Source organism: Sinohyriopsis cumingii, chromosome 15, assembly GCF_028554795.1.
Source record: "Sinohyriopsis cumingii isolate HCF-2022 chromosome 15, ASM2855479v2, whole genome shotgun sequence".
NCBI classification, from domain to species: Eukaryota; Metazoa; Mollusca; class Bivalvia; order Unionida; family Unionidae; genus Sinohyriopsis; species Sinohyriopsis cumingii.
The window spans coordinates 16,354,216-16,377,627 of record NC_142975.1 but is presented as its reverse complement, the minus strand read 5'-3'; the positions used below and the strand labels follow the sequence as shown (position 1 = coordinate 16,377,627).

Here is a 23,412-nt window from a genome sequence, read left to right as displayed (position 1 = left end):
TTGATGGGGAAGGAGTCTGAGAAGGATCCATCATACAGGACTGTTCCCTTCATATCAGCATGGAAAGAGATTATCATGTTGTGGGGGGGGGGGGTTGGGGGGGCGGGGCAACCGATCTTACTGAGAAGTTCAAATAGACCCTTCCTGCTGACCAGGTTGAAAGCCTTGGTGAGGTCGATGAACATCATGTAGCTTGTCTAACTGTCCGCTCTGCTATTCTTATGGAGTTGTCAGAGGGAGAAGATCATATCTGTTGTCGACTTTCCTGCCCTGAATCCGCACTGGAATTCTGGGTACACACGGTCCGACAGCAGCTGAAGCCTGTTGAGTATGATGCGGGTGTACACTTTGCCAACGATGCGCAGGAGCGAGATCCCTCTGTAATTATTACAGTCACTTCTGTCGCCCTTATTTTTGTAAAGGGTCATAATTGTGGCGTCGCTCATGTCTTGGATGACTGCTCCTTCCTCTAGCAGAGGCAGAGTAGCTCGTTCAGTGGCTGAAGAAATATTGGTTTCCCATGTTTGATAGCTTCGGGCAGGATGATGTCGCTACATGGCACTTCTCCTTAAAATATCCACAAATCAGTGGATGCATCATCCAATGGCTGAAACTTGGTGGGTTTCGAATCATAGTTTTCTTCTCCTAGACGAACTGCCTGTCAAAGCTAACGAGCTCCATATGCATGGGTTTGGAGTCAGAGTTTTCCTTCTCTTAGACTGGCTGCTTGTACCCCCGGGCTCTCAGTCGCGTCACACAGCAGGCTATGTGAAAACAATGGGCTCCGCGTGAAGGTACTGCTGTGGAGACACTAGTTTAGGAGAGGCCATATGCAAGTAACCTCCTGCCCAGAACAGCCAGATAGTTGTCCCGAGGCGATCACTACACCTGGGAAAGAGAGGCTGTGAGAGACGCTTCACATTCTTTTGTCGAGCTGGACGTCAGGACTAGACCTTGCATACCCTACTCCCCCAGCGATGTGTTGAAATCATTGCAGACAGCAATTTGACATGGTTTAAAATAACAAACTTAAGCAAGTTAAAGGGGAAACGACTTTGTTGATTCACGTAGAGTTAAAATTATGGAGCAATTTATATAATGAGTGTGGCCCCGAGAGACCAAGTGGTCTATGGCGATCGCCTTCACTCAGTTCTTACCTCTATTTGAAAGGGTTCGAGACTCGGCGTGGCTAACATGAGTATGTTGAAAATATTGTCAGTAGCTTCCCGCTGATCGGTGATTCTTTCCGGGTTCTTCCTCTACCTAATATGATGACCGCCTATATAGCCTATCATGTGCTGAAAAAGTGGCGTTAAACCCACAAACGAGTCCTAAATAATAAGACACAAACGCTAAAAATATACAAGCGAAATATATGAGAGAAAACATTTAGCTATAACAATACATTGAAATCTTTGAAAGGTAATTATCCTTACGCCCAGGATGTCATCAGACCTGAAAACACGTTGGGATTTGCACGACTGTTACGTAAATAAAGAATGGTACTAGATAACATTTCTAAGAATTTTTGGAGCGTCTTTATGAACAATTTTTAACTAGATTCTGACATTATTAAAGTTCGCCATGATCATCACGGGATGCAGGTTTAAAAGATATAAGTTATTCATGATCAACAATGGATGCAGGTTGCAAAAAATATAAGGTATCCAAGATCAGACTAGGATAGAGGTCTAAAAGATATGATATCCAAGATTAGCGTGGGATGCCGGTTGAAAACATATAACGTATCCAGGATCATGATTTGATACAGGTTTAAAAGATATCAAGTATTATATTAGAAATGTTAAGAGATAACATGTGCCAGATGGTGGAAAGTGGCATACGAAGTGGCAATTTGGTTGAGAAAAAGATTATTCGAAGATATCCGTAAATATTACTCAGACAAAGGCTGAAAACTAATAAATGATGGCATGACAGGACAGTGCCACTGTCATTCATTATGTAAGTAAATTTCACGATTGCGCCATGAGCCAATATTTGTTGGTAAAGACCTTAGATGAACTAAATCTAGATGAAAATGATTCATAAAAGAAGTTGATATTTAATATGACTTGATATAATTGTTGTTAATACAAAGTTACCGAATCAACTTTAGCAAACTAGCATTTGCATGAAAAACAGAAGGTTAATGTTTAACACGTAATTTAAACTGAATACAAACACACAGTGTTGTTTTCTTCAGTCAACAACCATGATTACAACACTACGTAAAAATAATTGAGCATTTAGAGGCAACAAATGATTTTAAAAAAATGTTATTTGCAAATGGACGAATAGCAAACATGAAAAATCTTGAAATAAAATAAAATCATTCACAATCCGTGCAGATGAAAATAAATATTTTAAATATAAAAAATGATTTGTTATGGAATTTAAACGATTATATACATTTACAAATGCTATTTAGTCAGAAATAAAAAATATCAAATCAGCAAAAGCAATTTAATGTGGATTTACAGCGTTAATTGTATAACTTTACCTTAGTAACCACATGTTCGAATTGAAATATAATAAGTGGAAACCGATATGGTGATAGAGAAAGAACACTAATGACGTAATCTCATCTTTCATGCATTCGTATTGTTAGGAATATGTGGCCATGAACTACTTAACAGAAAAACGAAACTTAACAAAGAATTTAAGTATCAAAGTTATAAAATTACAATATAAGAGGAAATTACACCATTATAAAGTGACTCGAAAACAATCCGTAAAATTCTATTAAAGTCTAAAAGAAACGAATGTTTTGAATGATTTCAGATCCTCGAATGTACGTATCTCAATGGCATTGTGCAAAACTCCTTTAAATATTTCACAACAGTTCCAGACTAATGTTCTAGTCGAAGCAGCACTTTCTAATTCCAGTGAATAATCCTATCAAATTTCTCCTCTCAAATTATCTAAACACAACATTAAAGAAATCTGCAGATTGATCTCAACACACGAAAAAGGGATCAGAAATAAAAATGAATCCAAAAAAGGAACGAATCTGATTGCTCAGTTCTCTCCTAATATACACCTTCAAGAGCTATTACAACTATATATTGTAATATACCCTACGTGACAGATCTTACTAATCAAGTTAATATTTTAAAATAGCTATTCATGTGACCTGACCCATCCAATGTAAAATAACTAAATTCTTCCAAGAACCCATCTGACAGACCTGTACAATGGGAAACCACCCCACATTCGTAAAAGTTCCTATTATTAATAATAATATTATTAATGGTCGTAAACACCTACGTTAACAACTATTTATTGAACATACACACTCTACACGCTTATTATCTTAAAATAGGATTTTATACCGGTGTACAAACATTAAGCATCTATTATCTTGACTATAGACGATCCTTACAATTTATAGTCATGCATACAAGCTTCACATAATATAGACACGTTCATGTAACAAGAAGTACAAAAATAAAGATATACATAGCAAGGATGATATGAATTTTTTCACTTTAGAGAACTATGTGGGCTAATACCTAAACGCCGGAGGTCTTCCGGTTCCCTAAGTTACCCGTAAATACAACGTCAGCTTTGCCTTGGTGGCATACTAAACAAAATTGGTGGAGCTCCAGGTACAGCCATGTCTTTCTGCAAGCGCTCGAAGATGTCTGCTAGCATAGTGAATATGGCCACAGACAGTGTGTTCCTAAACGAATCGGCGGGTGAACAACAGCGCCTCATTCAGCAGTGCGCCGAGCGTCGGATTACGATCTAGCGTCTTCCGCATCTCGATGGATCCTCGTTGAGCACAGACAGGCGCTCCAGCCAGTCTCGCATATATACATCCTTGTCGTATGTCACGCGTTTAGGCTCGAATAAACAGTAACACAAGAAAGAGTGGAAACAACAGGCTTTAAAAAATACATTAATTTATTTCCCTGGAAAAATTATGTAAAAATGAACAAAATATGAAATTATGGTTTTATAGAATAAAATCCAAAAATAATTCACGAATACATTTTTTGAAGTCCTAATAAAAATGTTCTACTGATTTCACGTTCGAATCCCGACGAAGAATCCAAGATGGAAGACGATGACGTATGGTGCAATCTGTAATGATAAAGTCTACAGTTCCTTGTAGAAACAAGAATTATCACACCGGTTTTGGAAATCAAAATACATTTCTTATAAGAACTGTCTTTGATTGAGAATCTCACATGAGCACATGTATTTTCCAGAAAAATGACATTTAATTAATCCTTTTGAATCCAAGTAATTTGAAATAACTCCAAACCAAGTAATTTGAAATAACTCCAAACAGCACAACATACAACTTCCAGTTTAGCAGCCTATATTCTACTGAGAATAATTCTCCAAAACATAGGTTATATCATATTCTAAACGTAAACAAGGGGTCACGTAATCATCTTCTCGAAGCTTATAGAAACTAAGTACTTGTTATAGATTACGTCTACCCGGTGTGACCCTGACGAAAAATGAATCATTTTACTCTAAGAAATAATTTTATTCATACATCTTAAGCACGAAGTCCCATCATGACCTCGACGACAAGCAATCATTTTAAAATAAAGATAGAACTTTTTTTACGTGGTTGTCACCCATTTTGAAACAAGCTCAGGATTTAGACCAACACCTGGTGTTTATAAACTAACAGTCAAGGTCAAATTATTTTCTAAAAAAAAGTATCATCTCTAGTGAACAAATTTACATTACAATATCATGTAATGCAGAAAAAAAACGAAAAAAAAAAGAAAAGAAAATAACTACACAAAAAACAAACAAACAAACTGACAAACAATTAAATTGAAATAAATACATCTTAAATCAGATATAATTAAATCAAATATTCATAACACTTGAATCGCTTCAGGTGTCTGACGAGTCTTAGTTGGTTAAAGCGGGCCCTTTTCACCGCCTAGCCTTGAGAGTCATAAACCTCATCCTTTTTTGATCTGTGGTAAACGACGCCTTCCTATAGCCTTTTGGGCAGCCAGATGACTATCGGTAACAACAACACGGAGGGCCACCGAATTGACAGCGACTGCTAGGGCTGGGATATCCTCCACCTTGGCAGTAATCACCAGGGAAGGAAGAAGAGCTATCAGTAGACAGATGCCACTTGTTTTCCATGGCAGATATCTGCCGTAATTATCAGGTCGTGGAAGACAACAGGGTCTTTTATTTTCTCTGGGCTTAGTCATATCTAGAGGTTACAGATATGATGTGGCAGTGGTCTTTCCTTACACAGCCGCTTTCAGCAAAGGTGACAAAGTGGAGCTTCTGGGAATGCAGTGGTTGTAGAGGGCGTCATAACCAAAGACCAAGGGCAGGATAGTTCCTCTCGTGAATATATCATCTCTTTGTCCAAGCCTTTGATCAGTTTGACCACCGCGTCATTTCCACTGTATATCACGTGATGTTTGGTTTAACCTTCACACCGCTTAATGGTGTAGCATAAGTAGCATGCTGGCTGGAGGTCTCATAGGTATCGTTGTAGCTGGGGTTGATTTCTTCCCCTTTTACTATCACGTTAAGGGACTCAGTGGAAGAATATATAACGTAGGGTACTGCCATCGGATGAAAGATGTGCTTAAAATAAAGCTCGTTCTTTTCTGGCCCTGGGAGGAAGTTCCCATGAGGTTTTACACAAATACTCCAACATTCCTTAACATGACTTGTTAGAACTATACACTATCTGGGAAAGATCTCTAATCCATATGGAGTGTTGATTGTCGTAGTCCAACCACAGCAACAGATTGAAGATTTTATGTAGAGCTTTATCTGAGATGCATATAAAGTAAAGAGCGTGGTTTCAACCAAAGAATTTGATGACGATGGTACGGCTGAGGTTATCAAATTAGGTAATTTCAAAGACGTTCATCAGAAATTTAAGCTTGTCAAATCGATGCTTTCTCTGGTGTTTATTCTAACTACTGAGACATCTGATGTGGCCAAAGTGCGGAAAGAATGGGAGATACCAAACCTCGGGCCTCGTAGATTTCTAATGATTGTTGACTCTCTAGAAAACCCACATAGGTGTGGGTACATGTTCCTTGCCTTGAAACGGCCAGTAGAGCGAAGCTTAGAGCCATACCTCCTCGCATTTGACAAACCTTCAAAGTTGGACCTTGTTTGTAAACATTTTTCGCGGCTCATCACTCTAAGATATGGCCTTAGTTACGAGTTCCTCTAAGTAATCGGCCAACAGTGCCATATCTGCTCGACATACCGTTAAGTAGGTCAGATTAACCTTCTATTGTAATCTTTTCTAACTGAGCCTTAACGCTCTTGTTAAACTTGAGGCCCTTCTGTCCTGTGTTACGATAATAATCTATTCGTAGGTCATGGCCCTGAGTAACATAGACAGGCCAGCTTCTAGGGGGTGACCTCTGGACATCGCAGCTTGATAGTCAACGTAAATGTATCTTTTCCAGAACGACCTTCTTTTGTAGAAGAGTGATCAAAGGAAACTGTGTATCAGGAACTGGGGCAGGAGCCTTTGCTTTCTTGACGGCCTTTCTCATGGCCCGTCGTGTAACTGATTGAATAGCGACAGGGCCGTTATAAGTGGCTGACCTGGCGCCGGTGTGGGCGTTTGCTGCCATGGGGATGGAATGGTTCTCCCGTTCGGGGGCCATGCCTCAGCGGCCAGTACTGACTCCAGCATATGATAGTGTTCGCTCTTGGTGATCAGCACCTCCCTGCGCCGGGAGAACCATCGCTATGTGCTAGGCATGCCTGTACTGACTTTGGTATCCAATAATGTGCTACCAAACTCGAAATGCAAAGTCGCTGCTGGTGAGTGTTGGCTGACACGGAGGGTAGCCATGTGTGTATGACTATGTATTCTACGGTCCCTAGCCTTTCTCTAAATAAGCGACTGGTGAGGTCAGGCTGTGCTATGATATTGCTCCAACGCGGTTGGCTGCTTGCGCGTAGGATGGGTCTTGGCCATAAGCTCGCTAATGACCTTTGGATACAGTCGGCAGGCTTTTACTTCTGTGCGTCTCAGCTTATTGACTGGTGATTTTTTGCATATGCAATAGACGGCAAGAGTACCTGCTTGGCACTTGCAACATGTCAGGAGTCGTATCCCTTCTCTATATATATGGGCATTAACGGCGCGATAAGTATCCACTCGACAAAGTCGCACAAGGTTAGGTGAAAACGTTGCAGCTCCGTTACTTAGGTACATGTCATGTACTGTTGTCTCAAATCCCCATTTCACTACAACTAAGACAGTTACAATCAAAGTCACCAAAGGCTCGAAGGCATTGATAACGAAGCAGCAGTGCACGCATGTCAATGTGCAAACTACGACGCCGATAAACTAGCATTATATAACCAACCAACCCGAATCAGTCGGTGTGTGTGTGTGTGTGTGTGTGTGCGTGCGTGCGTGCGTGTATGTATGTATGTATGCATGTATGTATGCGTGTGTGGTGTATGTGTGTGTGCGTGCGTGCGTGTATGTGTGTGTGTGTGTGTGTGTGTGGCAAGACCCTGACAAACAATCTTCGTCTCCACGGGCGAGTCCACCACTTTGGCAGTTTGCTTGGAAATGGGGTTGGTAAGGCAAGCCCCTGACAATTTTTGTTTTAGCAAACTTCCCACCTTATACAGATCCGTTAAAATACAACTTTATTAGGACAGCTAGTATCAATACCAGTCGCGAAATAATCTCACCGCTACGGGTGTTAATATTGCTGCGTGTATCTATATTTTTTGTAACCCTTGGTTGACAAATTTATTATAAAAAATTTAAAATTCTAAACTGTACAGATCATCTTTATTTAGATTTTTCTGCGTGACTACGGTCTCTTTTAGGAATATTAAGAGTGCAACATTACACAGCATCTATATATAGATGTTTTTGGATGTGTCGACAATTATTACTAATACGACTCTTAATAAGACTTGTTGATGATTTGGGTTAATTTCTCATTGGCTTGTGGGGTTTGGACGGTTTTAGTAGAAATGAGTTGATTCTTATTGGATGGGTTAGTTCACATCAATAGGCATTTCGAAATATTAGAATGAGTAGTATGACGTGGGGGTGTGTTGAGAACTATTAGTCGTAATAGAAGGTGTATATAAGGAGAAAAATGAGCACTCAGATTTCATTCCTATTTTAGAGTCATTCTTAGAGGAAGAAAACATTGTTTGGGACTGTTTAGTGGAAATATAAAGTGGTCTTTATTTGGACAATAATATTATTCTGGAACAAATATGAAATATTCAAAGAAGATTTGGGTATCAATTTCAAGATACATCATCTATAAAAAAATACATATTCCACAGGTTGTAAGTAATTTTTAAAGATCCAGTTTCGCTACTTCTTCTCACATAAAACTAATAAAAAGTGGGGAAAAGGTTACCGTGTGTTTATTTTCTACAGTTTCGCCTGCAGATTGGCACATAAAATTACGACTTCTTCATGTTTTCCAGTAATTATATTAAATACACTTTTCAACTAAGCCCGAGTAACATATTTACTTGTAGTTTTATTGGGTTCCGGTCTATTTATATCGGTTCTCATGGTTATATAATTTCTCCGAGGATTCTTAATTGTAGCGTTATACCAATTTGTCACCCATCAATAGTACAATAGTAATCACAATTGTAATAGTGACAGAATATAAAACATTCAATGAGTCACAACCCTGCGGTGCACTGGCGTCTATGAAGGAACTTTATGCGACAATAACAACAACGATGGCCACCAAGAAAACGCAGTCGAAAAAGTTAGGAGAGAAGTTTTCCGACGTTCCCAGTTTGTTTATGAAAATATGGTCAAATCCAAGCTACCCATTGCCTATAATGATTTCGCTGCTACTTGGAGAAGTTGCAGTGAACATTTTTGTGATAAATAAGATAAAATGTATGCATCTATTTCTTCTTGCCAATGGGGCCATATGTAGCATGAACCAATATTTTTTTTAATTATTTGGAAGATAACTTTATCAAAATGTGCACACCTGTGATGCTATTTGAAAGAAGCATATAAAAGCATATTTTATGAAATTATGTCAGAAATTGTATTTTCTATGAATTTTTTTCTTCAATGTCGACTTCATACTGTTCAAGAATGAATTATTTTTGTGCCAAAAAGTGGTACCCAGCGTTTTTATTTTATTTGTGGAGATATAAAAACCAAATTTGACACATTCATAGAGATCATTTAGCTGTTTATAAAATGCTGTGTTTTTTAAAATTCGGACAACAAATTGATTTTCTAGCTTTTTATATATATTATAATTACAATTCTGTCTGGCATTTCTGCACATCTAAGGTTTCCGTCACCAGTATTGAAGCAAAACGCATATCGAATTCGACCAGTTGACGAAAATAAAATACTTCAATGCTTACCATTTGAAAAGAGGCAATAGTCACCAGAATATTCTGTTCAAAATGATATTAATTTTGGATGCATGGGATACCACCCCCGTGTTTTCATGACTTGCAAGATATCTGTCTACTCTGTGCACAGCTTTGAAAAGATGTAATGTTTATCTATATTTTTTTATACTTTATGAATATCACATTTCTTAACTAAAGTACGGTAGTTTTTTCTTGATACCAAATGGATTTTTTACTAAAAATAGCACATGATCCCATGTTTACTGAAATGAAGTATTGTTGCGCAGAATTATCCAATGTGTAGAATTTACTGACATGGTGTTATAGCAATTTTTAATGGCCTTTTTGGTTAGATTGGGGCAAATGAGCTAGAGACAAAAAAATTATAATATGGAGAGATAACCAAATAAATATTGCTTCACATAGACTTTTTGTGAAGGAATATTTTAATTTACAGGGTCTTTATTCAAAGAATGAGAAAATTATGACTAAAATATCTGAACTTCCATTGTTTCAAAATTTGCAATGTTAGTACTTCACAATGCATGGATAAAGCAAGCAAATGGTTTTTGAGAGCCACTTCTTTTTTTCTTGACCCAAATTGTTCAGTGAGATTTTTAATTCATCATGAAAGAATATTTACAAGTTTAGGTTGCAACCTACTCTTGACACTAAACTGTGTAGTCTACAATACAGCAGAAGTTAAAATTGGCAAAAGTGAGTAGTTATCAGCAGAACCTACTGAAAAGAAGTTAGATTGTTTAACCTTTCCTTCTCCCAGGAATATTCAACCAATCAAATGTTATTCGATGCTGAAACATGAAGTCAGTATCCAAAACACCAAATGTCTCAGGCAGCCGCCATCTTTGAAGTATCAGCTTTGGCTTGCACACACACGATCGCTTAATTGAAATCAAAGAAAGTTCAAACACTTTTCAGTAATTACACATAAAATCCTTTAAGGTATGTATTGTTGATTAATTGCGCTTAAAAGCTATGCTAAAATTAAAGCAGTACAGAAGCTAGTACTATGGAAATCAGATTTATGAAATGTTCAAAACAATTGGAATCCTTGATTCCGGCACGTTTATGGAACTTAATTTGACTGCATTATGAGTTTAATGTATCAAGAGTTTATTTTGGATGTTAATTTTAAACAGCAGCCAACTGTGTTGAGAAAAGGCATAATAGAACACCGTGAGAGGCCAGTCAACGTGGACATAAAAGTTAGGCTGTTTTTTTTGGAGTGCAGTAGGAGTTGCATCCCTTGTTGCTTCATGCTACTATAGATGGCTGTAGTTGTAGAATGTAAGCCCTAGACCCTGATATTTATGTTTTGGGCGTAGAGGTCTTACTACCCAAATAATGCTGTGTCACATGTTTTGATGTCTACTAACATCCTAACGAAAGTCAGATTTTCACAAATATCTCACACACTTGGTGACCAAGTGGTTAGAGCATCTGCCTTGGATGCAGGAGGTTGTGGGTTTGATCCATGGCTGAGTCATACCAAAGACTTTTGAAAAATGGTTCTAACAGCTGCCTCACTTTGCACTCAGCATTAAGAGGTTAGTGTTAGGACTGGTAAGCCTGGTACCAGGATAATGTGACTGGGTGGGACATCATGCTACATTTCTAAACTTTATTGATTAATGAATCTTGAGTGTGAATCTGACCACTTTCTTGGTATTCTGATAATGAGTTCAAGGCAAAATGTACAAAATTGCATAGAATTACCGTAACTTTCTAAAATCATTTCACAGACCTGCCAACCCTTGTGATTTTGCCATAAATCTTAAGAAAATGACCCATAAAATATGGACTTTTGGAATAAAAGCACAAAATATGGAATTATGTTTGCAGTAAAATCCAGATATTGTCTTGTCTGTATTTTATTGTCATCTGGGTTTCATAAAACTAAGGGAATTGATCAATTGACAGCGTGCATGTGAAAAGGGGTGGGGGTATACATGTAACATGGAATCCACCCTATATACAAGAGCGGTATAAATATTAACTTGCAGGAGTAAATAAACTCACCTCTGTTCACAGAAGAATGTGGACATAAACTGCCCTCCAAAATGAAAGAACCATAGCCAATCACAGCATGTTTACGCTGTAAAATAGTTCTTGTCATGTGAGACAATTCAAAATTTGTCAGTGTCTACTATAGTGTACTGTCCCAAATCGAATAATGCAGATATCCAGCCACAGATACGTTACTGTAAGTCAGGAATATCTATATCCATAATCATCCCATCACACATCCAACAAATTTGAATGCTTAGAAGTGAAACTGAGAGCGACACACTCTAGTTGATAAACATTTTGCCATGTGACATCATACTGAACTTGCATATACATTCTGTGTTGAAAAAATTGTGTTGTTTGAGTCAGATATTTTATTTATTCAGAATCACAGTTGCTCATTGAATTATAATTTGTAAAAATTAAATAAATAAAGAACAGCGCGATAAATTCCAGGGACTATTTTTGTGCAACAAATGAAAGGTGCTACATACGAGTCAAAATGAAAGAAATTATTTCTTATTTATTCACACTTATTTCCATTCAGATAAAAACTGTGTGATAAACGGAATCTCAAATGGGGGATGATTTCATATTAAATTTATGAATCTTGTTGAATAGTGTCCTGCTTTTGCTTGCCAAGGCTTAACTGGTTATGATTCAACTTGTTTCACAAATTCAATATTAAATCATTACCCATTTAAGATTCTCTTTTAAAAATTGTGCCTAACAAGCAACCGGTCTGGACAAAAGGGACAGTAGATCTCTTGACAAGTTTTATTAGTACAGAAGAATAAAAGGGCATATTCAGATTCTTGGGGAAAAAGAAAAGGCAACTGTTACATTTAGTGGACATTATGTGTTGATTTGAGTATGTCACATGTTGAGAAAGATGATTGCCATTGGGACCACTTGAATTTTTTTAAAATAAGATTACATCAAGTTGGGAGATACCAAGAAGCCATTAAGATCTCTGGGTTTTGGAATTGCAGTTTGTGAATCCGTACTAGAGGTAATTAAAGTAAATTTGACAAACTTTGAGTTGAACACAATGTTTACAGTTGCTGCACCAGTCTTGAATCACACTTGGACTTTTAAATGCATGTTTTCCAGTTTGCCAATAGCAGTACATGATATTTTGTTATACCGTACTGAAAACTGACCCAACTTACAGAAACAATTCAACTGCTTTACAGAGAAGGTCTCATTAGGATTGGCAGGTCTGGTTTCAACATTTTGAAATTATCATTCTCTGAATGGGTGAGGGGGGTAAGGCAAGCCCTGGCCAATTTTCGTTTTAGTACATTGATGTTATATATGGATGAAAATTGTTTTGGGTCTCATATGTACATATCAAATTCTCATAAAAAATATATTATTTAGTTGTATCCTCATGCCTGAATAGAAAAACCACAAAAAAGCTACTGAAATACAGACTAAGTTTGTGTATCTTGTACATTGAAACAGTTGATAGGGATAACAATGAAACAGTCCTTAATAACAAGTTCTTATTATGGACCTGAATCAGATAAGGAATGTGCTGTAAATAGTCTGTGTGCCAAATTGATGCTAATAGATAATATATTCCCATTAGATATCCTGATAATTTACCCTGGAAATAATTTCATAACTGAATAATTATACAAGTTGACAAATGATGTTACACACATTTTTATGTGTGACCCATGTTATGTTACATGTATAAAGAAATGCATTTAGTTCAGAACTATTCATAAACTAATTTTATGCCTATGCAGCTGCATTTATATCTAGTTTTTAACACTTTTCTCTTAATTCAAAACTAGTGATTGTATCTAGCTTACATTTTGATTTTTATTTGGACATAGGTACACTTTGAGGGCTCCTGTTGTCTGTAGGAGCATTTTCAACATTGTACCATAACCTTTTGTCATTATTTCAGTACTTAATATATTCTGTGTTTTAGAAACAGTAGGAAAAAGAAATATTATGACATAAATAATTAGCTGTAACTGACGACCCTCATGATATATGGCTTGATGACAGCTGTAATTTTCAATTAAAATATTCAGCGTGTTCAAATCATGTTTTATTTGAATAACAAGCTCTTTCATCCAACTTTTATATTTTCATTGTAATAAACTAGTAAAATAGTTGTCAAATTTAGAAAAGGTGGATAGAGGCTGGGTGTATGGCTTTGTATGGCAGCCATTTCCATTTATGAAAAGAAAATATAAATGCATAATTATCTAAATGGAAAGATATGTATTTCTGAAAAAATATTTTTATTTCCACATTTCATTTACATAAAAAATAAATAGAGGTGTAAGCAGAACCTTGATTATAAGTACTGATTGAAAAATAAGCAAGTAGGCATGTTATATATTATTGACAACATTGGCACATGTTTATGTACCATTGGTAGTGTAAATGGGGTGTCTCCCCCACCTCACTGTACACTTATAATACCAATAAACTTTGCACACAGTGGACCAATAATACCACCAAAGAATTGCACATCTTGACAACTGTTGTTCCTCACACCCATTCTTGCCCTCATACCTTTGCAAAAAAATAAGCTGTACTGCTACTACACAAGCAAAAGTCCCTATCACTTTTTCCTTCACTAATTTTATTACTATTACCATAAATAAATGCAAATGTATTGGCTTACGTGTGTACATGAGTCCAGTTACAATTATACATAATTATTACAACAGATTTTATAAGTGAATTACCCTAGTGACCTTCACTACATAACCTCTGTCAGACCCATCCTCCCCTTAAATAAAGCACAAACAATGTATATATTACAGTGAGAAAGCACATGTACTAGAACCAGATACTGTTTACTTTATTATCAATTAATATTTCCTGGTAATTAGCCTGCATTCCATTAAACTTGCCAGTATTATTTTCCTCACCATCAAAGACAAAAAAGACATTTTCTTTCTTCTTTCCCTAAGGCACTTCTTTTGAGGTTGAATTTCTCCATGTACATTGTTTAACAGTGCATCAGCACTAAGAAATTTGCCAACACAAAGTTTGATAACAATTCGAGAATATCATCTCCAGATCCTGTGTCTGGAGTGTGATTAACGAATTCACTTAAACCACAGGTTTTGCTGCTGGAAATTGTATATCAATATGTGGAGAGGAAGGGTTGCAAATAAAATCCAAGCTGTTAGAAATTGTTTCATTGCTTTTTTTGTTCATCATTGTGTTGACATTACTCTCTGTCTTGCACAATTAGATCAGTGAACTGTGGTGAATAGGTTGGAAGTTTCTTGTAGACATCATATATCCATGTCAGAAGATTTGGAAAGTGGAACAAAATAAGTAGGTAGCCAAATCATTGAATTATCTTTTAACACAGTTTGTGTCCACATATATTGGGTTATTTATTTTTCTAATTGATTCTTTCATGGCAAAAGAAATAGCATGCAAGCATCAGCAATTTAATGCTCATTATGACTAATTAAAAATCTCATGTCAAAGTGTTGAAAGCTGGCACAATTACCTATTCTTGACTTTAAGCAGCAGTCTTTGATGATAGGGTACACAAAGATGTTAGTTTGCTCTTTTATCCAGATAAGTTTCTTTCCTCTTCAATCCCATTAATTATATGGACAAACATGAAGAAATTAAAATAAAAATACAAAAGAAATGAGTAAATGGCTTTCATTTTATCACATGTGCGACTTAATAATTCTTTGAATAATTATGTATTTGAGTAAATGTTGGCATCAAGTAACCAGTATCTTCAAAATGTGCTGAGAGGAATTTTGCATTTCAGTATGGAAAGGATTGTAACAGCTAGATGGCCCTTCACTTTGAAGGCATATGAGGGCAAGTGACACATTTTTACCAGCTGGTGTTGTACTAACAACATTATACCACTCTCAGCCTCCTTTCCACAATGGCAAAATTCTTCTTTTTCTATTTGAAAACAAGAAGCTAGACCCACTACAATCAAATGATACCATACCATGAGTTCAGATATATTTAGACATGTGGAAAGAGATGATATTGGCTACAACAATGATCTTTCTGACTTGTAGAGTTTCATCCTATCTTGTCTGGCCAATGGTTACTTACCAGACTGTTACAAACACCATATTAATGGCAGTACAATCTTGCTGTTTGCATTGGATTTGCCTGTTAAACTTTGTATTTGACAGAAAACAAACATGTTTTAGTAAATTATATTCCTCCAAAGTAATTACCCAAGACCCCTCCTACCCTTTGCTGCAATTATGAGGATTCTTGTATAGATTTCTCTCAAGTTTAAACTATTAAACATCTGGAATATGGCCACCTAGAATTAAAAGGGGAGTTAATTGGCAAGAGTTACTTCCCTTGATTTCTTTGACATTGGTTTTTGGAAGTAATTTCATAATTAAAGGGTAAGTATCTTTAGAGAAACGTAATTTATTAAAACATTTTCTTTATAATAGTATTGAATAATATAGTTTGCTGACTTAGGTCTGGTTGGCAACTCTGATGCAAAAGATTCCTATTCTTTAATGCAGAACATACCTTTAATTAGTACTAATATTAGTACCCTTACTTGTACCACGTGGACAGGGTACTAACATGAGCATATATGTGTTAATGGAGCAAGCCGGGTGTGATTCACACCCGGCGCTCTTTTAGCCTAATAATAACTCTTTAAACATATTCCTTGCATATAATCCAATAAATTGAGTAGTCCTCTTATTTAATACCGGAAGTATCGAAAATCATTGTAGAAATAGTTGTAAAATCTCGTTTACCTTTTTTAGCCGATATTTTCGTTTAGATCGTCCGCCATATTATTTCAAATAATGATTACTTCTGTTTTCAACCTCGTTTGTTTGTGTGCCATATAAGGACATTGACACCTTATTTGGAAATGTAAACAAATCATAGTAAAAATTTGGCGCTGTTTGGGTTAGAAAGTCTGCACATTAAAAGTAAATATGGTTTATCGGCAACTCTGAAATTCCACCAAGAAGCAATTATTCGCATTTGATTGATAATAATATAGCGTAGCATATCCAAAATATGGTCTGTCAAGCCTTATGTAGAAAAGGGGTCACGGCGAGAGTCTCGCGTTATCTATCATGGCGGACAGGATAAGGTTAGAGTAACCATGCCAATTTATTTTGTCGTGTAAGGGCTTAATAAATTCAAAATAAGTCATACTTCTTTCACAACATGATTATACTTCTGTAGTTGATTTGTAAACTGTTTGTTTTTCTGACTTAAGTGATGATTTATTTTGCTCCATTACATGATATGGGATCAGTTTGTAGCCTCAACCACAACAAATCAAGTTGAGGCTACGATGTCGTAGCTAACCTTTAATTTGATCTGAAACTGATTGAAGGTATAGTTGAATATAGAGAACTTAATTCCAGTAACACCTGTGAGTAACACAGAATTATTACAATTCAGCCAATATTCATATTTTGTTTGATGAGTAAATATTTTACCTGACCAAAGTTAAATCCTTTAGTGACTTGAACTTTAGAGAACTTTAGACCATGCAATAAGAGAGGTCTGTAATTTTACATTGTGAAGTTGCTGACATATTTGTTTCATTAGAGTAAATCGTGTTAGCTGTAACCACATATTTTCAGTAACATGAAATTGATGCAAACGCATTGAAATAGAATCTCTTGATTTTACTGCATTTTGCTTCTGTAAAGAAAAAGCATCACAATAAGTATGGTATAAATAGTTATGTATGATATTCTGGAAAATTGGCCTCTGCAGAGTGGGCAGAACAGGGTTATGGGGCTTTACTTAATGGGACAAATAGGCTTCACCCATCCCTCATACTATTAGGGTCAGCATCTTTAAGTGTGGGACTAGCCTGTAATTAGACTCATGGCTATGTACAGATACAAAGGATTAAAGTTGGAGGTTTTTGAAGCATCCCTTTTACACGTTTTGAAAATACTTCAGCTGATGCTGGAATTTTCTGTAGTGTATGTGTGTCTGTGTGTTTTAGATTTTAATATAGCTTTAGCAATTGTAGTCATATTGCTACGATGCCTGTAATGTGGCAGTTTTTAGTGATGTCTTGCACTGGGGCATCATGCCGCAGACATGTGACGTCATGTCTCACCCAGTCACATTATCCTGACACTGGCTGACCATTCCTAACACTAACCTCTTGAAGCTGAGCACCAAGCATGCCAGCTGCTAGTACCATTTTTAATAGTATTTTGGGTAAGGAAGAAACCTGTTGATATCAGGTTAAGAACTCAAAGATCAAAGTTATTGGGATTGAAAGAATATAAATGGTCTCTGCAGAATGACATAAATTCTACATCACATATCTTGACCAAACTGAATAGATGGTTTGCTCTTAGGGTAAGGTGGAGGCATTTTGATTTTGGGATCATGAGTGGAAGCCATTTACAAAGTTTTATACCTGTATATTGTAGATAACTTGAGCTACAGTTGTGCAGAAATCAAAGAGCACTTGTAACGAGTTCATTAAGAGCAAGTTTGGCACAAGTGTGCCATAAATTCTTCATGGAAAAGACACTAACTGGTCTAGAAGTATTACCTGCCTTCTGAATGACATGAATGGGTAATAACTAATGGAATGGGTTAAGTTTTAAAAAATATATATTTCTCTAATTTGTGACATCTTAGTCTTGCACTTGATTATGCCAAGACATTGTCAGTTCTTGTGTTGTAGATTTGGAAAGAAACACATCATTTCCATTGCATTATTTCAACAAGTTTTCAATTGCTTTTGATAGATTATTTTCAAAACATTATTTGTTGTTTCTTGCTGAATATAATGGTCTCTTGCTTGAGGTAAATATATATGAAATTCAAATCTTAGGTGTATGGAGTCTGATAGAAATGAACAATATCTTACAAGCTGATTTTCAATATTTCAGCACCATAAATTCATACAGTATTTCATGTATTTTTTCATACCCTTTAATTTTTCGTACACAATCCAGTTATCAAAATAATAATTATTTCAATGTATCATACAATTTTGTACATACCACTTTGTATTTTTCAAAAGAATCCATTAAATTATTGGACATAACATTTCTGCTAAGAAGATTTACGTTTGAAAAATGATTGGAAATACTGTATTGCCACTTTGTTTTTACAAAAATTAATAACTAATTGTTGGTGAGAAAATGCAATGATTGATGCATAAGCATGGGCACCTGCAGCATAGGTCAAGGAGGGTCACATGACCCCACCCACCTCGAACTCATCCTGCAAATATATATATATATATATATATATATATATATATATATATATATATATATATATATATATATATATATATATATATATATTATAATAATAATGAGGACTTTGTATAGCGCCTAATCTTTAGATGCTCTAAGCGCTTTATATCATTAGACAACACCTATAAGATAAAAAACATATAATAATATTATTACAAAAACAAACACCATGAAATCAGAAAAACATTAAAAAATAAAAAACATACTGAGAATATTTCAGGTAGAAAACATTATTAGGTCTTTAAGTTTGTTCTTGCAGTCGAAATAAGTGAGTTTTGAGAGCCCTCTTGAATGTGATCAATGTGTCTTTGTGTCTAAGTTCAGTGGGCAATTCATACCACGTTGCTGGGCCCTGGTATGCAAAAGAACACTGTCCATATGACTTTGTTTTCATAGTGGGAATAATGAGTATACGATTGTCAGAAGAGGAGCATAAGTATCTTGCTGGTGTGTATACATGGGTGAGGTCGGATAGGTATGTTGGACTAGAGTCCAACAGTGAAATGTAGCACAGAGGACAAATTTTGTGTTTGATTCTGGATCGAATGGATAGCCATTGTAGGGTACAGAGCAGCGGGGAGGTGTGCTCTGATCGTGGTACTCTAAGTATGATCCGAGCAGCTGTGTTTTGAACTTTTTGAAGTTTCTGGAGTAGATATTGAGATGAACCAGACAGAATTGAGTTACAATAGTCCAGTCTTGAAAGTACTAATGAACACACAAGTGTTTTTGTGTCTTCAACTGAAAGATATTTGCGAACTGAGCTGATGCGTCTCAGCTCAAGATATGTAGCCTTGCATATGTTTATGACACGTTGGTGCAGTGTGAGAGTACTGTCCAGAGTAACATCTAGGTTTCATACTGATTGTGTGAATTTAATGTTGGCATTGCTGATATTTATTGTTTGAGGTAAAGGATGTGAATGAGAAAGTCTTTGTGTTGTGATCAGAATGGCCTCAGTTTTATAATCATTCATCTGCAGCTTGTTACATGTCATCAATGATTTCACATCAGAAATACACCTCTCTACACCTTGGATGGTAGCATCAACTTCAGTTGGGTGGCTAGATTTGTATATTTGAGTGTCATCAGCGTACAATTGGTGAGACACTGGATGATGATCTATGACACTTGAGAGTGAGTGAGTGTACAGAATGAAGAGAACAGGTCCAAGAAGAGACCCCTGTGGAACACCACAACGTAGATCAACTGGGCTGGAGTGTATTCCATTTGCAGAGACAATTTGTGTCCTGTTGACCAAGTAGGACTTGAACCACAGTAAGGCTGTATCATGAATGCCAAATACATGCTGGAGACGGTGAAGTAATATATCATGGTCTATTGTGTCAAATGCTGCAGACAAATCAAGGAGGGTGAGGACTGTAATATTTCCGCTATCCAACGCAGAGAGAATGTCATTAACTACTTTTAGAAGAGTAGTTTCAGTACTGTGACAAGGGCGATATGCAGATTGTACATTGATAAAAGGACGGTTTGAATTTAGATGGGATAGAACAACCTTTTCTAAGATTTTTGATATGAATGGGAGATTAGAAACTGGGCGGTAGTTCTTTAAATCGTTATGGTCTAGTGTTGGTTTCTTCAGCAGAGGCTTTACAATGGTAGTTTTGAAAAATGATGGGTATTCCCCGGATAAGAGAGAGGTATTAATAACATCAGCTAGTTAAGGCAATACTGGATCTAATCACTCAAGCAGCAGTTATGTTGGAATTGGATCAAGTTCACATGACTTTGGTGCACTCTTCATCAGGATTGTATGTACGAAATCCATAGAGACAGATTCAAATGCTGCTAATGGTTGCCGCTCAAATTCTGTATCCTAACTGTATGGTGACAATGAGTCAATTGAAATTGTGGTGTCAAGCTTATCTCTAATGGTTTGTACTTTGTCACAGAAGAAATTTGCAAACGTGTCCGGAAGGTCGACTGGAGAGAAGGTAGTTGGAAGTGAAGATTTGGTCCTTGACATTAGCTTGTTAGTAATCTTGAAGAGTTCTTTGCAGCTGGAACTTTCCATGATCTTAGTAGTGTAGTGGGCTGATTTCGCTGCATGGACTATATTTGTGACATTCTTCTTAGTGACTTCATAGATTTGCTTATGAATAGTGAGTCTGGTGGAAAGCCAGAGCCTCTCAGCTTTACGGCAGTCTCTTTTAGCAGTGCGAAGCTGGTCCCTAACACTGCTATACCATGGAGAACACTTTTGAATTGATACTCTGCACTTGGTAGCTGGGGCATGTTTGTCAAGCAATGAATGCAGGCAGTTATCGAGTTGTTCTGTAGTAGGAGGTAAGCAAGTTGTTAGGTTAACTTGGATGTTGTGCATTAGTTTGGTTCTATTTATCATACAGAGGTTTCTCTTAGTAGCAGATAAAGGTGGAGGGTTAGGGACTGATACATCAGGATGGCATATAATGCAGAGGTGATCTGATGCAAGGTCATGGGATACCAGGGAGGACCATAGAATGCTATCATCAGGTCTATGAAGAATCCAGTCTAAAATGTGACCATGTTTATGGGTGGTTTGGTTAACTGACTGTTTGAGGTTGAAAACATTAATGGAATCTATGAGTTTTGATGTATTTGAGTTTCTGGGACAATCAAAATGAAAGTTGAATTCTCCAAGAATAATCAGGTTGCCACCTATCGAATTTCCATAGTCCAGGAGATTTGGAAACTGCTCCAAAAGGAGAGAGTCAGCCAGCTTGTTTTTTCTACTAAGAGGAGGGTGGTATAGGGAGATCAAATGGACTGACCTTTGCTCCGGTGTGAGTGTGGTTTGGACTAGTTCAAATGTTGTGTGGTTGAAAATGAAAGTTGTGGTGTTGTTAAAACAAAATATATATATAAATTCAGACAAGTTTAAACATGCAAACGAAGTTGAAAATATGTTACAAGATTCAGTTCAAAACGTTTAGTAAATATCAGCTTTAGTTTCAGACTGCTTACTATACTAACTCTTCTGGCTGTGCCAGCCTGCCCCAGTCCCCAGAAAAGCTGCAAAGATTTCTGACTCTACCCCTCCCCCCGCAAAAAATCCTGCGGGTACCCATGTGCATAAGCTCTCTTATTGTCATTACAATATCTAAATATCTACTAGTGTTTATTAACAAATAGACAAAGGACTTCACAGACCATACCTTTAAATATTATCGTTAATTAGTTCTCCTTATAAAGTCCATCACTGCAACAAAACACCATGTACATTTTGAAATGAGTTTGGAAGCCCTTAGATGTTTTCTTATCCAAAAATGACATCTCAGTACATGCTAAAGTGAAGACCACAGAACACTGGTCAACTAGTCTTATTGTTTCATTATAGTCATGCAAACATAAAATATAAAAACCTTGTCATTTTCCATCCTAAATTTGAAAGTCGCAGACTCCATTAAATCGATTCATACATATACATATACTATCTTTTAAGTGCTTGTTCTGTTTTGACTTTGATATAATTAACATTTGATTGCAAATCTATTCTACCCCACTATTATCTGTATTGGCAAGTTCAAATAACAAGTAATGCGTATGATCGCTTGTCCTTATAACATTTGCTGTTTGGACAGTGGCTTCAATAGCACATTGACAATTTTCATTTCCCTAAAGAGAGCCTTGATTCTGTATTTGGAGCCTCGCTGATTTGACCTATTCTCTCCGTTCTTGCCCTCAATCTGGTTTCAGCTGGATAACCAAAGCACTAAGCCTGTTTAATTACCATGTAAATAGCACTGCATAGCCATGCCATGTGGTTGTTGTGACAATGTACATTGTAATTAATACAAGAATAGTTTGTTGATTTAGTGGTGTTTATTGATAATGGAATACAGTAGGGTCGTAATGCATGAAGATTATCACAATTGTCGGGTAATTTTTTAAATAAAGTTTTTTTTTCTCTTTGCAAAAGCTACAAATAAAAACCACCCTGAAAAAAATATGGCCTTGCACACTGACAAAATTTTTTTTCATCTCTCACACACATACACACACATGCATGTTTATGTGCATTAACTAAAATGTGATTTCAAGTTTTTTATTTTTTATTGCAGTTTGATAATGAGATTATTGTTACTGTAAAAATACAAGTTGCGCTTAATTTTTTGACATTGTGTTTACTTTGTACGATTGTCCAGTAGCGTGTGTTCCGTAGAACTTGTTCAGGTGCAATCCCTTTAATTTTCGTACATGGTCAGTACCACCAAATGATAATTATTTATTTTACATATAATTTTTCTTACACCGAAATTACAAATTATTTTTTCGTGTAAAAAAAATTACATGAAATACGGTAATACATTCAAATTTCTCCTGTTCTGTTTCAGACACTGAGATTGATTGGCAGGCATACATGCAAGAAGTGGAAGGAGTGGTAAATGGAACATATGACTACACACAGCTGAAAGGGGATACTGGACCCCTTGTGTAGGTGTCTCTTGTTGTTAAAGCAGCTACAATGGGAATAACATAAATTTAAACAATTGTTATCACTGGAATTGAGAAAAGCAGAGAACTGTTGATTTTATGAAGTGTGTAATTTTACCATCGCCTCCAGTACCCAAATGTACATGAGCTTGTACTGTAAAGATGAACACATAAAAATCCAGGTAGCTTGAGTCATATACACATGAAAATCAAAATTAACAGAAAAATATTTCTGGTAGGGAATTCCACTGACCTGCTTATTTTGAACCAGTGACTCTCATAATATGGTTCCCTCTTGCTTTCTGTTTCATTAAGACATTAACCCCGG

The 23,412-nt window shown here is 36.4% G+C and overlaps 1 protein-coding gene across 1 annotated transcript in view; it reads left to right on the top strand.

Annotated features, from left to right (window-relative positions):
• The first annotated feature begins 8,710 nt into the window (after positions 1-8,710).
• Positions 8,711-23,412, top strand: part of LOC149781318 (dol-P-Man:Man(5)GlcNAc(2)-PP-Dol alpha-1,3-mannosyltransferase-like) — a 42,574-nt gene continuing 27,872 nt past the window's right edge. Inside the window, exons 1-2 of the mRNA XM_089935412.1 lie at positions 8,711-8,878; positions 22,985-23,084. Coding sequence (XP_089791538.1) covers positions 8,713-8,878; positions 22,985-23,084 — 266 coding nt within the window. The 5' untranslated portion in view covers positions 8,711-8,712. The remainder of the gene's footprint in view (positions 8,879-22,984; positions 23,085-23,412) is intronic.